Source organism: Felis catus, chromosome B2, assembly GCF_018350175.1.
Source record: "Felis catus isolate Fca126 chromosome B2, F.catus_Fca126_mat1.0, whole genome shotgun sequence".
Lineage (NCBI taxonomy): Eukaryota > Metazoa > Chordata > Mammalia > Carnivora > Felidae > Felis > Felis catus.
The window spans coordinates 66,389,343-66,401,860 of record NC_058372.1 but is presented as its reverse complement, the minus strand read 5'-3'; the positions used below and the strand labels follow the sequence as shown (position 1 = coordinate 66,401,860).

The 12,518-nt window shown below is 41.8% G+C and overlaps 1 protein-coding gene across 8 annotated transcripts in view; it reads right to left on the bottom strand.

Annotated features, from left to right (window-relative positions):
• CD109 (CD109 molecule) overlaps positions 1–12,518 on the bottom strand; it is a 151,858-nt gene that overhangs the window by 124,717 nt on the left and 14,623 nt on the right. For 3 of the 8 annotated variants that reach the window (XM_023254139.2, XR_002742321.2, XR_002742322.2), the window contains exons 1-2: positions 11,389–11,834; positions 10,127–10,299 (exon numbers count right to left, since the gene is read on the bottom strand). The exons of 3 other annotated variants lie outside the window; for them this stretch is intronic. In XM_023254139.2, coding sequence (XP_023109907.2) covers positions 10,127–10,299; positions 11,389–11,462 — 247 coding nt within the window. In that variant the 5' untranslated portion in view covers positions 11,463–11,834. Of the gene's footprint in view, positions 1–10,126; positions 10,300–11,388; positions 11,835–12,518 lie in introns of those variants that run through there. 2 more of the 8 variants (XM_023254138.2, XM_045057741.1) reach the window with 2 other exon arrangements.

The following is a 12,518-nucleotide window of genomic DNA, read 5'->3' as shown; positions in this document are numbered from 1 at the left end:
AGTCCGAGCCCCAGCCGGCTCTGCACTGGCAAGCAGAGCTTGCTTGGGATTCTCTCTCTCCCTCTCTCTGCCCTCCCCCACCAAAATGAATAAGTAAACTTAAAAAAAATTCAAAGTGCCTTCCACAGAGACCTGGCCTGATGCTACAGCGTGTGCTCAGAAGGGTGGCATTGGTACTAACATCTGATACTAGGAAATGCTGGGTATGACACAGCTAACATTCTCCAGTGTTTAGCATGTTTAGCCAGCTAACATTCTCCAGTGTTTAGCCAGACACTATGATAAATGTTCTAAAGAAGTGCACTAAAAAAGAAAAAAAGAAATGGGTAAAATTAATTTTAATGACATATTTTATTTAACCCAATGTACCCAAATATTACCACTGAACATGTAATCAATATTAAAAATTTATCAGTTTAAAACAATTATCAGTTTTGTTGCACTTTTTGGTATGAAGTATTCAAAATCCAGTATTTATTTCATACTTGCAGGTCATCTCACACAACCCACATTTTAAGCACTCAAAACCCACGTGTGTGGAGCGCCTGGGTGGCGCAGTCGGTTAAGCGTCCGACTTCAGCCAGGTCACGATCTCGCGGTCCGTGAGTTCGAGCCCCGCGTCAGGCTCTGGGCTGATGGCTCGGAGCCTGGAGCCTGTTTCCGGTTCTGTGTCTCCCTCTCTCTCTGCCCCTCCCCCGTTCATGCTCTGTCTCTCTCTGTCCCAAAAATAAATAAACGTTGAAAAAAAAATTTTTTTAAAACCCACGTGTGGCTTGTGGCTACCACATTGCACAATGCGGCTCTGAAGCACTGTTTCATGTAATACTCACACCAATGCCCTAAGGTAGGTATTGTTATTATTGCCATCATTCAAATAAAGAAACCGAGATTAGATGAAATGAAGTGACTTGCCCAAGGCCACTTAGGTAGTAAAAGGTAGTGCACAGGGTTCAATTCCAGTGTGGTTCCAGAGCCCCCACTCTGACCCACTGTGTCTCCCAAACTATACAGAACAGACCTGGCTATCACTTCCAAAATATTAGTCCAAACGAAATCTCATGTTTCGTCCCTGCCCCTCCTCTGTAGCTTAGTACACTCTTGTGTTAGTATTTGAACACACCCACTCTCACCTTTCGGCTCTTATCTTCATTGTCATTACCTCAAGCCCCTATGTAGCCCTGCAGAAGACCATCCCTCTTCAACCCAACATTCATTTGCAACATTCATACCATACTCCCCCTTCTCATGCCCAGGGCAGACACAGCTAATCCATCCACTCTATTCCAGTGAACCCAGACTTGACCTTGAAACCATCAATACGACACTCCAAGCAGCCTCTACCATCAACTCAAGATGGCACATGAAACGAAACCTATTTTGCTTCCCCTTGAGGAGACAAATATTTACCCTACCCAATACTGCGCCATGTACAATTTGATGCCTAATAAATATTTGGAATTCTCAAAATAGTAATGCCCTGTCTTAACCATATTCCTGAGAAGATTTAACAAGAATTTCAGCAAAACTTAAATTTATCATATTAAATCATTTCTGCCAGCTACATTTTCATAAATATAAACTCCCAATATTGCCCTGCTGCCAACAGCTATCAAGTACTCTTAAAAAACATAACTCCTGGGGCGCCTGGGTGGCGCAGTCGGTTAAGCGTCCGACTTCAGCCAGGTCACGATCTCGCGGTCTGGGAGTTCGAGCCCCGCGTCCGGCTCTGGGCTGATGGTTCAGAGCCTGGAGCCTGTTTCTGATTCTGTGTCTCCCTCTCTCTCTGCCCCTCCCCCGTTCATGCTCTGTCTCTCTCTGTCCCAAAAATAAATAAACGTTGAAAAAAAAATTAAAAAAAAAAAAACATAACTCCTTATTTGTGTCCAAACTCTTTACCACTCTGGTTTTTAGATTAATTCATGGGCCATTTTCTTCAGAACTAAAGACCCAAGGACCTGCCCACTACCTCCCTACCCAACTCCCCCCATCAAATTTTCTTTGGCCAATTTCACCCTCATCCTTTCAAAGGAAGAAAGTCAAGTCATGGAATTTTCCTAAGAGAAATGAAGAATGCAAGACATACGGCAAGACCAGACCCACTATAATTTCCTTCTGATTGTCAAGTTTTGACATTGCACCTTTGGTATGATGATCATCTTAGCCCAGACCAAGAGATGATAAATTACATTTCCACTTCTTACTCACACTGACAACCTCATGGCAATAATAAAATAACTACCCCATCCCTTCGAGCTTCAAGTAAAGCATACTACCACCATAAATACCCCTTTCTCTTCATTCTCCTGTGCTCCCTCCCCCAATAGCAATACAAGTATCAGCCCTTGCATTCCAACATCCCACAATCCAGCAGGGGCCCATTTGGACACCACCAGCAAATATCTCCAATTCTGCACTTCTTTCTCCAATACTTATAATGTATATCCCCACTTCCTATGAAGAGATGACCAGATGTGTACAATTTAGAGGCAGGTTTTCCTAAAACTGTATTTCAATTTTATTCCTCATCTCAAGTTCATCCCTCAAAATATTTCTTTCCTTATCTCTTTCTTGCATCAAAACAAAAAGTACAAGTCTTTTTTTTTTTAATGATTAATCCACTTACCTGTGCTCCTGATCCTGATCCCACCATTTCTTATCCATGAATTATCCACCCGTCCCCTTTTGCAGCCACCACTTTTACCTCTCTACTGTACATTTTAAAAGACCATCTACCTCTCTCCTTTAAACCATCAAACTTTGGTAAGAGTAGCCTACCCTCATATTCTCTCACCACCCTTTTGTTACTTAAAACTAGGCTTTTGATTCAACTTAAAACCATTCACTTGAAGATCACCAATGTTCTTTTTTCTGTCTTTGTCTTTTCTTCTCTGACCTTCTGGGACAGTTGGGACTATTAAAACTTTCCTTTTTTGTAACTTTCTTCCCTTGGCTTCTGAAACATCTTACCATCTTCAATCTATCCCACTCTCTGGCTGCTCACTGTTTGTCCATTTCATTGATTTATTTTCCTTCTTCCAAGCTTCTATCATCAGTCTTGTTCCATAGGGTTTGTCTCTCTTGTGCATCTTACATGTTCCCACCAAGACTTCGAATATTGTCTGCCTCTGTGAAAACAATGCCTTAAACTCTCTCCCTAGCTGCAATTTCAAAACTATCTGCTGTACATCTCCCCCTGGATGTCTCCCTAAACTTTAAAGCAGAATGTAGCATCTTTTCAGAAAACAGACACACAAACCTCTATCTCCCCATGACTACCACTCCCAGCCATCAGCTCTTTCCTCCAGCACACCCTTCCCTCCCCTAGTATGTGAAATGACTGTTCCCACTAAATGCCAAATATATCAGCAGAAGTAGAACATTTATGAATGGGCATTTGTATAGCTCTGGATGTAAAAGGTAATGGTACAGGACACAGGGTCACACATAAGAAGCACTATTTACAAACCACATTGAATTTTTTATACAAAAAATAAATAAAAATTCTCCAGCCTTCTGCATTTTAAATATTATATGTTATGTTATCCTTCTGGAGTCTCTGAACCTCCTCTAATCCTTCCTTCCTCTTATTCCCCAATTGCCCCCATTCATTCACGCTCAGATAGAGCAAATAACCGATAAATAATAAATTAATGGGGGGGAAATGTCATCGGGCAAACAACTGATTTCAGCATTGTAAAGCCCTCTTTACAACATAAAGGATCAAACGGTAACCCAGCCCAAATTCTTACAGGATCTGATTTCTATTTCCACCACAACCCCTCCGTGAGTCACTGGAGGAGTGACTCATTTCATGTTAGAAGAGGAGCAGCACATGTTTAACTTGGAGTTTGAAGAATCAGTATGTTCACTTTCAGCTTCACTCAGTAACTGATTCATAATCAAACCCCAAAATATGCTTCTCTACCGCATAAAATGAACCCCAATGCTTAGGGATGGGGGTTGCTTGAAAGCAAATACGGAAGTCTAGGAGGAGACTTCTCTCAGCCAGCCATGAATCATCCTAGACTTGCAAGGGCATGTCTCTCACCCTCAGGCTTTCCAGCACTTACTTGGTCAGAAGCAATTCGTGAGATGCTGAAGATGAGTCATTCTCATTTTAATTCTCATTTTAATCAGTTGTGATGACTGCTTAACATAAAGTTTAGATTCTTGGACCTTACCAATGTCTTGAAGGAGTGGACATGAGTCTACTTTTTTTTTTCAAGACTTTATTTTCAGGTAATCTCTATACCCAACACAGGGCTCAAACCCATACCCCGACATCAAGAGTCACATGCTCCACCAGCTGAACCAGCCAGGCACCCTGAGTCTGCATTTCTAATAAATACAACTCACACTTGGAGAAAGCCACAGGATTTAGTGTTAGAAAGATCTATGAGGCTCCTAGCCCCACCCCCACCCCATGTAGAACCATTAGTCCATAAAGAGCAACTCCACCTTGAGCTGAAATAAGAAACTTGCACAAATATGCAGGTAAGCATTTTAAAACTCCTTAGCTAGCCTTATTTTCTTCCATATCAGGAAAATCAACATTTGCAAATACACCCTAGGTCTTACACACAGTTCTCCATATGTTAGGCCTTCCGCAGAGCTCTCCATGTGTTAGGAAAATTTCCTAGAGTATAATGGAAATAGCACTGGACTGAAAATCTGGGGGCCTGTGATGTTTTCAACTCTTGGTCAAGTCACCAAACACCATGCCTTAGTCTCCTCAGCCATAAATTGCTGACTGAATAATTTATGAATTGGCTTATCTCAGAGGTCCCATCCAGATCCAAAATTCTGTGAAGCTCCAAGTAAATTAGGTGGAGAGCTAGCATTTCATTGTGATTCTTCAGATCCAGATTAGATTTCATTAGATCCAGGACTAAATCACCACACACAAACACGACAATAATTTTACAGCAAGGTGACTGATACAACATTGCACCAATACCCCAAAGTAAGGCAAACAAAAAATATGCCATGTTTTTTCAGGCAGTATAAACCTGCAAATTCAGAACCAACAGAACCGACTTCAAAGTCAAGCTTTACTATTTACCCTGTTAACTCCAGAAAGTTATTTCTCCTCTCTTAGCCTCAGTTTCTTCATCTCTAAAATGAAAATAATAGTGCCTTTGTCACAAGGTTACTGAAGTATTGTGCATTAAGTCCCTGGCACTGTAAGGAAACTCAGTATTTAATATGTTAAATCTCTTCCCAGTTCCTCCTAGTGATGTGCCTTTTATAGAGTTCCCAGTTCAAGATCATCCCAACTGATGATTAATAATTGCCTGTCATGATTGTTGCTATTCACTTTTAATAACAATAGCTACCATTTTCTTGAATAATTCCTATGTGTTAAGTGCTATAAACATGTTATCTCACTTAATCCATACAATAACCATGTAATTGCATCAGGCAGGAACCACTATTCTTCAGATAATAAAACTGAAGCCTGGTGAGATCATGACTGACCACATACAATCACTAATGGAAGGTTATTCAGGCAGCCTGGCTTCAGAGTCTAACCACATCGTGATTACACTATGGTCCTTTATCCTCTGGCACCACGTACATACTCACACACGTATATATATTTGTGTATATATATATACGTATAAATACATATCACACAATAGTAAAGACATGTGAATGAAGAGTCCACACCCTTTAAAAATAATTCTCACAAAACTACAAGTTCAGACTGAGTTCTACTGGCAAAGCTTCCTGTGAAAACCTGCCCTGGGAGACCTGCCCACACACTAATTAATCTACTCTCATAAAAACCGTGGGACTGATTTTGATCTACAAGCCATGAAACATACGCTCAGGAGCTTTGTATCCACCAGAAAGCCCATCCAAACTGAATTGGATGATTTTTTTTTAATTTTTTCAGCTAATATCTCAAATTTGAGAAATATTGATTTCCCACCCTTACCTGGATCAAGATAGAAAATAAAACACCCTATCATCAATGTGAGAAAGACAATAAAGGACAAAGAAGAATTTTTAACTTTTTTTTTTCTAATGTTTATTTATTTTTGAAGGAGAGAGAGAGAGACAGAGCATGAGCAGGGGAGGGGCAGAAAGAGAGGGAGACACAGAATCCAAAGCAGGCTCCAGGCTCTGAGCTGTCAACACAGAGCCCTACGCAGGGCTTGAACTCACAAACTGCGAGATCATGACCTGAGCTGAAGTCGGATGCCCAACTGACTTGAGCCACCCAGGAACCCCAAGAATTTTTAACTTTTAAAAAATAGGAAGTAAACACCCCATTAACTCTCCAAGATTTTAAAGCAAAAAGAAAAAGCACTAATAAATAATATGGTTACACTCATAGAGTAAGTCTCATGCCAATGCCTCAATGGGAAGACGGAAGTAGGCTTGGCACCATAAATAAATAAACAATGAATTCCCACTGTAGCACAAGATGCCCTACAGAACAGCCAAGGTTTCCACTGACATTTTCTGTTTAGGTTTTTTTCTTAAATCAGGTTTATGTAAAACCATCAACAGGGAATTCATTAATAAGGGGAAAGGGTGTATTAGTTATTATTTGAGGCAAACCTCACTCAAGAGAAACACTGAAAGTTTACAAATGACCATCTGAAACTGTGGAAAGAGAAGGGGAATAAAGCAGAAAGAATGATTTCTAGGACATTAAAAAATAATTCAATCATTCCATATGCCTTCACAGGTGAGAGGACAGTTCTCATATCTGACCCATGAGTTCAAGTGTTCTTAAACTTTTTTTCTTGATTTGGCATGGAACTCCAGGGTAACATCACACCAAAGGAAAAGATAAAAACCAAGAAGGGAAGAAATAAATTGACAGACTCACTCTCCACCCAACGTAGAGTCTGATTTGATTTCAAATACCAAAAGCTACTCCATCTTCTCTCCTCTGGTAATTACGACCTGCTGAATTTTTACCATGTTTTGTCAATTATGTCCACTTAACTATTTTATGCAATAGAAGACTATGAGCTTAGCTCTTTTCACTATAAAGAGGATGATGATGACGGTGGCCATGAGGGCGGCGGTGGTGGTGGTGGTGGTGATGGTAGGGTACGGTAGGGTAGTGGCAGGGATCATGACCAGCACACTTCAATGTCTGAATCTCACCACTGAAGAGGCATTAATACACCTGTACAGAATGCCACAAAGCTTAGTAAAAACATTTATGCTAAAGGGCCATTGTTCACCCAAAAAACCTCATAATTGATCCCAATAAATGTAGAATTAATATATTTAAAAACGAATAAGCTAACTCTAATGTAATCAATGCTGCTGGCCTCAAGGATGGAAATGTAAATAAAATTTTCCCTGTATCTGTCAAACAAATACATGAACTCTTCCTTGAGGACAAGCCATACTTTCCTGACTATTTTAAAATTTATTTCTATCTTTTCCATTTTTAAAATTTTAATTCCAGTGTAGCTAACAGACAGTGTTATATTCATTTCAGGTGTACAGTGTAGTGATTCAACAGTTCCATATATTACTCAGTGCTCATCAAGATTAAGTGTATTCTTAATCCCCTTCACCTGTTTCATCCATCCCTTTTTTAAGGCATATTCTGCAATGTGAATCCTTTAGCTATTATCCTTTCTGACACGAATTAGGTTACAAATGCATTCTGGTTATGCTGGAACACTGCTCTACCCCAGGAATTTCTAAAAACACCAGGACTGTTAGAAACAGCCACCCAGAAATAGCGCCCCCCCTTACCCAGTTCTGCTGGAAGATGAATCTTTATTAGAACCAACCTTTTCCTGGAGGCCCTCATAAGAAAGTGATGAAATAATCAGACCTAAGGTGTATTTATGTGTTTGTGTTTATGTGGCAAGGGAGAAAACACTGAATCCTAGGAGGATCTCTGGATGTCGAAGATGCACTGATTTAAAATGCTCATTTGTCTATGTACTGCTCCAACTGGAGAAGTCAAATAAAAAAAAAAAAAGTCATGGTCCTTAAGTCCTAACATTACAGGAAGCATCTGCTTTGAGAACAATGACTCATAGCCTCTGATAACAGAGTAACATTCTCCTTTGAAAGAGAGAGAGTACTCCCAGAAATGGTATTTTCAATGAAACTGTATGTCAACAGAGTCAAAAAACACCCATTGAAAGAGGTACATTTTCTCTCTCTCTTTTTCAAAGATCCATTCTGCTCTCAGGACAGTGTTGTCTGATGCAGTCTTGAGCACATTAGCCTTCCCAGAAGCATATGACCAACTCTCTTCCCAAAAGAAAAATCTAAGAATAAAGTTTAAAAACGAGCCACAATATCCCCTTCCCCCCACCACAGTGTTGGTACTATTTGCAGAAAAAAGAAAAGAGCCTGATGAAGGAGATTGCAGAAAAGATAATGCAGTAGAAATTCTAAAATAAGAGCATGCAAACATCTCAGCAAAGCCCAAACATTTATTAAAATCATCCATGTTATTCTGGACCTCTGCATTGCAGTAAAACTGCCACACTAGTAGAGCCAAGATGATAAATTTTAGTTAGTAAATAATGAATGTGGAACTACATGAAATATTATCCGCCCTGACTTAGTATTTCAATATTTTCTTTAGCCATTATCATAAGACCAGGATTCATTCATTTTCAGAAATACTAATTCAATAACAAAAACAGAGGTCTCCTCCCATATAAAAAGGAAATAATGCTTCCTGTATCTTCTTCAGTATTACTACCTATAATATTAACTGTTTACTGAATTCCCAATAGATGCTAGACACTGACTTTTACTTTACACCTGCCCTGGGAAGTAAGTTTCATCATCCCCATTTTATAAATGAGGAAACTGAGGCTCGGAACAGTTAGATTACTGCAGGAGATCATGCAACTGGTGCTAAGACAATCTCAGATCTTTAGCCCTAATCTACATTTCCTCTCCAGGGAAACAAGGCCTCCCCCCTTCCTTTCCTTACATTTCTCCTATGAAAGACAAAGTGGCTTGGCCCCTGTACACACCACTTCTTGCTGACTTCTATCCCAAACTTACCCACCTAGTCAGTCAACTTCTGGTGGAGATATAGATAAACTTTGATTTTATCTCCTTTCACGATAGTGTTAACTTCTCTATGCTGGTAGAGGATAAACATTAATATAATGAACTATTGTGAAATCCCTTCCACTCTTAATTATGTGACCTTAAATTAATTTTTTAAGATAACTCTTAACATTATAGGCACTGATGCCTCAATTTCTGCCCTCTGACTAAACATCTAAACATGCTTCCAGTTAATTGTGCTTATAGTTAGGTGGTTAGGATTATGGGTGATCTTTGCTTATTTCCTTTACTTCCAGGATGGTTTATCAGGTTGTAAGCACTGAGCATATATTTCTCTTTCAATTAGAAAAAAAAATACTATAAAGGTTCATTTTAATGGAAAAAAAAGCTAAGGTATTTACCCCCAAAATTACTTTTCCCTTAGAATCGAAAAAGAAGACATTTACTGAGCCAATTTAACCCTAAACCAGATTAGAATCCAAACTTAAGGGAAGTGGGTTCTTTTACAAATGGCTCCCACATTTATATCATTTTCCCCTGTACTTTAAAAATTAAGAAATATTCCATAAAACTGGACTTTAACATTGTGTAGCTCTTTTCCTTTCCACAAGCGTATTTATTAACATCCTTAGCACTCGGTAAATATAAAGAAACACAGTTGCATATGGCTTATGTAAGCTATATAACTACGGTTTTGTGTCAGACTATTAAGTTTGCCCATTTCCTCTTCTGGGCAGTCACCGGCCTACATTTCCTAGCTTCATTTGCAGCCCCACGTGGCCATCACAAGAGAAACAGAATTGATAATGAGCCACTTCTAGGCCTATCCCATAAAAACCTCCCACATGAGAAACTCAGTGCTCTTTCCCTGAAGTCTCAGAGCCACATGTTGATGAGGGAGCCACAAACTGGAAGGAACCTGGGTCTCTTGGAAGAGCATACAAGAACACCATTTTAGACTTCACAGGAGCAAAAATTAAAAGTGTACTACATAAAACACTGCAACTCTGGGGTTTCTCTGTTACCCACCCTAGCACATGGCTTTATTAACATACTCCAATTATTACTACAGAAGGGTAAGACTCTGTGCTGTTTATCTTACCTTTTTCAAAGACTCCCTCTGCTTCCAGGACAGAGACCGTGAGGTTGGCTGCCATCTTGATGACCTCAGCCTTCACAGTGACCTGGGAGGGGCTGTGTTCCAGAAGCTCTACCCCAACAGTCACATTTCCTCCAGGCCTAATGACCCCTGGGGCTGTCACCAGAAACCTAGGCCTAAAGAGTTCCCAACAAGAGAAAAATACAATTTCTTATCTTTACATCTGCATTCTTTTCCAATCCTCAAATTTCACAGTGAGATAGACCCTCCATACTGTGTCAGTTCCAATTGTTGCAATTATCCCTGTATTGCTCCCACTGCTCCATTTAGCAACTGCACTGAAATGCTATGGAAACAAGAAATCCCATAAATCAATTTTAATGCAGTAATTCCTGTACACTAGAGGAGGGCATGTGTTATTTCCATTTTATAAGCCACAAACAGCACAGGATGGCATACACTGTGGCATGCAGAAGTTAGTGGCAAAGTTATAAGCCTCTAAGCTTCTCCTTTACAGACAACCTCATCCCAGTGTGATTTTTTTTTCTTGGCTTAAACACACGCGCACGCGCACACACACGCGCACACGCGCGCGCACACACACTTTGCGGGTTTTATTCAAACTTTCATCCTTGGGCATCTGCCCCAGAAAACATCATCTAACAAATACCACTGATTGAAAGACACCATCTGAAATTAAACTGCCAGTGGTAAAATGCCCAGGTGTAGCAGGGCATAAAAGTCAGCAAAAACAGCACTTTCTCTGCCCAAGCCAGGGGTTAAGGCTCAACTGCAAAACCCTTTAGGAGTGGGGCACTTTCCATTATGCGGCTTGTCTCATTAGTTATCTTCCTGCAGTGTCTGCACCTGAACCACTTCAGTCGCCGCAGCCCCACCTTGCCAATGCCGAAGTTGGGACAGTTAGGAAAAAATAGATCATGTGCCTTCGGGAGAAGAAGGCACGCTGTGTGGGAGAAGGAAAAAAAAAATTGCTTTGAGGAAAAGGCAGAGGCGACACGGACTAAAACTAGAAGGACTCTCTAGAAAGTAATTTCGGCCAGAGAGACGCTTCAACAACTTCACGGGTGGAAAAAGTAACTGTCCCGCGGAGAAGCACGCTGAGGCGACAGGCGGTCAAGCCTCCAGGCCGGTGCCTGGCTAGGGAGTGCCGCGGCGCGGCGGGTTCCCACCCGCGGCCGCACGGCCGCCGCCCCCTCCCGCCCGTCCGCCCGCCCCCCGCGCGCGCCCCGCGCCCGCGCTCCTACCCGGGGGCCGCGGCCAGTACCACGGTCCACACGCACACGAGGTGGGCGGCGGTCAGGAGCCCCGGGCCCCGCATCTCGGCCGCGTCTGCCTGAGCCACCGTCGGCTCCTGGGGAAATTCGCGGGCGCCGCGGGGTGTGGCTTTCCACCTCCTCCCCGCTTTTTTTTTTTCCCCTGACTCTGGAGTTTAGCAATCTGAAATGGGCGCGCCTAGAAGCGGAGTGAGAAGTCTAAATTGAGACGGGACTTGGTGGCTCCACCCCTCCCACCCGCATCACAATGGCGCTTCTGGCTGCTCCGGCAGGCATCGCGAACCCAGGGGGGGTCCGAAAGCGGTCTCTAAATGCGGTCAGCCCCACCTGGCCCCCAGCATCCCTGCTCCCCGCGGAGAACACAGGGCGCCCGCTTCCCCAGCCCACCGGGTTCCTCGGGCTGTTTACACTAGCGCTCTACCAACGATGCCCAGAGTGAATAAACAGGCCCATCCTTGTGAGGAGAAATTCAGAGCAGCTATGTGAACTGGAAAAAAATCAATCATTGTCCCCCAGACTATGAGTCATAATTTTAGAGAAATGGCACACACACACGCATACACACACACACACACGAGGCCAAACCAAGGTACTTTCTGGATAGTTTAACGTATGTGAATGAAACAGGAGGGAAACGATTTTTACTTAAAACACAAATTAAGGTATTTTGTTTGCCTGTCCAGGAAAATGTTGTGGTTTCTCGGTTTAAAAAAAAAAAAAAAAAAAAAAAAGGAAGAAAGAGAGAAAAGGAAAGAAAGGAATTCTGGCACATGCAAAAGCTAGGTGTTGCTACTCAGAACTGTGAGAAACTATTTTCCGGGGAGATGCTTTATATTTTGGGCCGTCTCTAAACACTCTTGCTACAGAAAGTATTCATTAAAACTGTAAAGTTTGGGGCGATTTGTATAAACACATTTAGGATTGGGGCAGCTCTCCTGTCCCAATAGGACAGTGGCCCTGGGTGCCCAGCAGTTACTTGAGCCCAGCTCCTTGCCATCCTGGCTTGTCAACAAGCTCCTTCCCCAGTTCTTTGGCACTGGCACCATCTTCAGATGACTCAGGTTTCACCATGACTACACCATAAAAGCAGAGAACTGCCA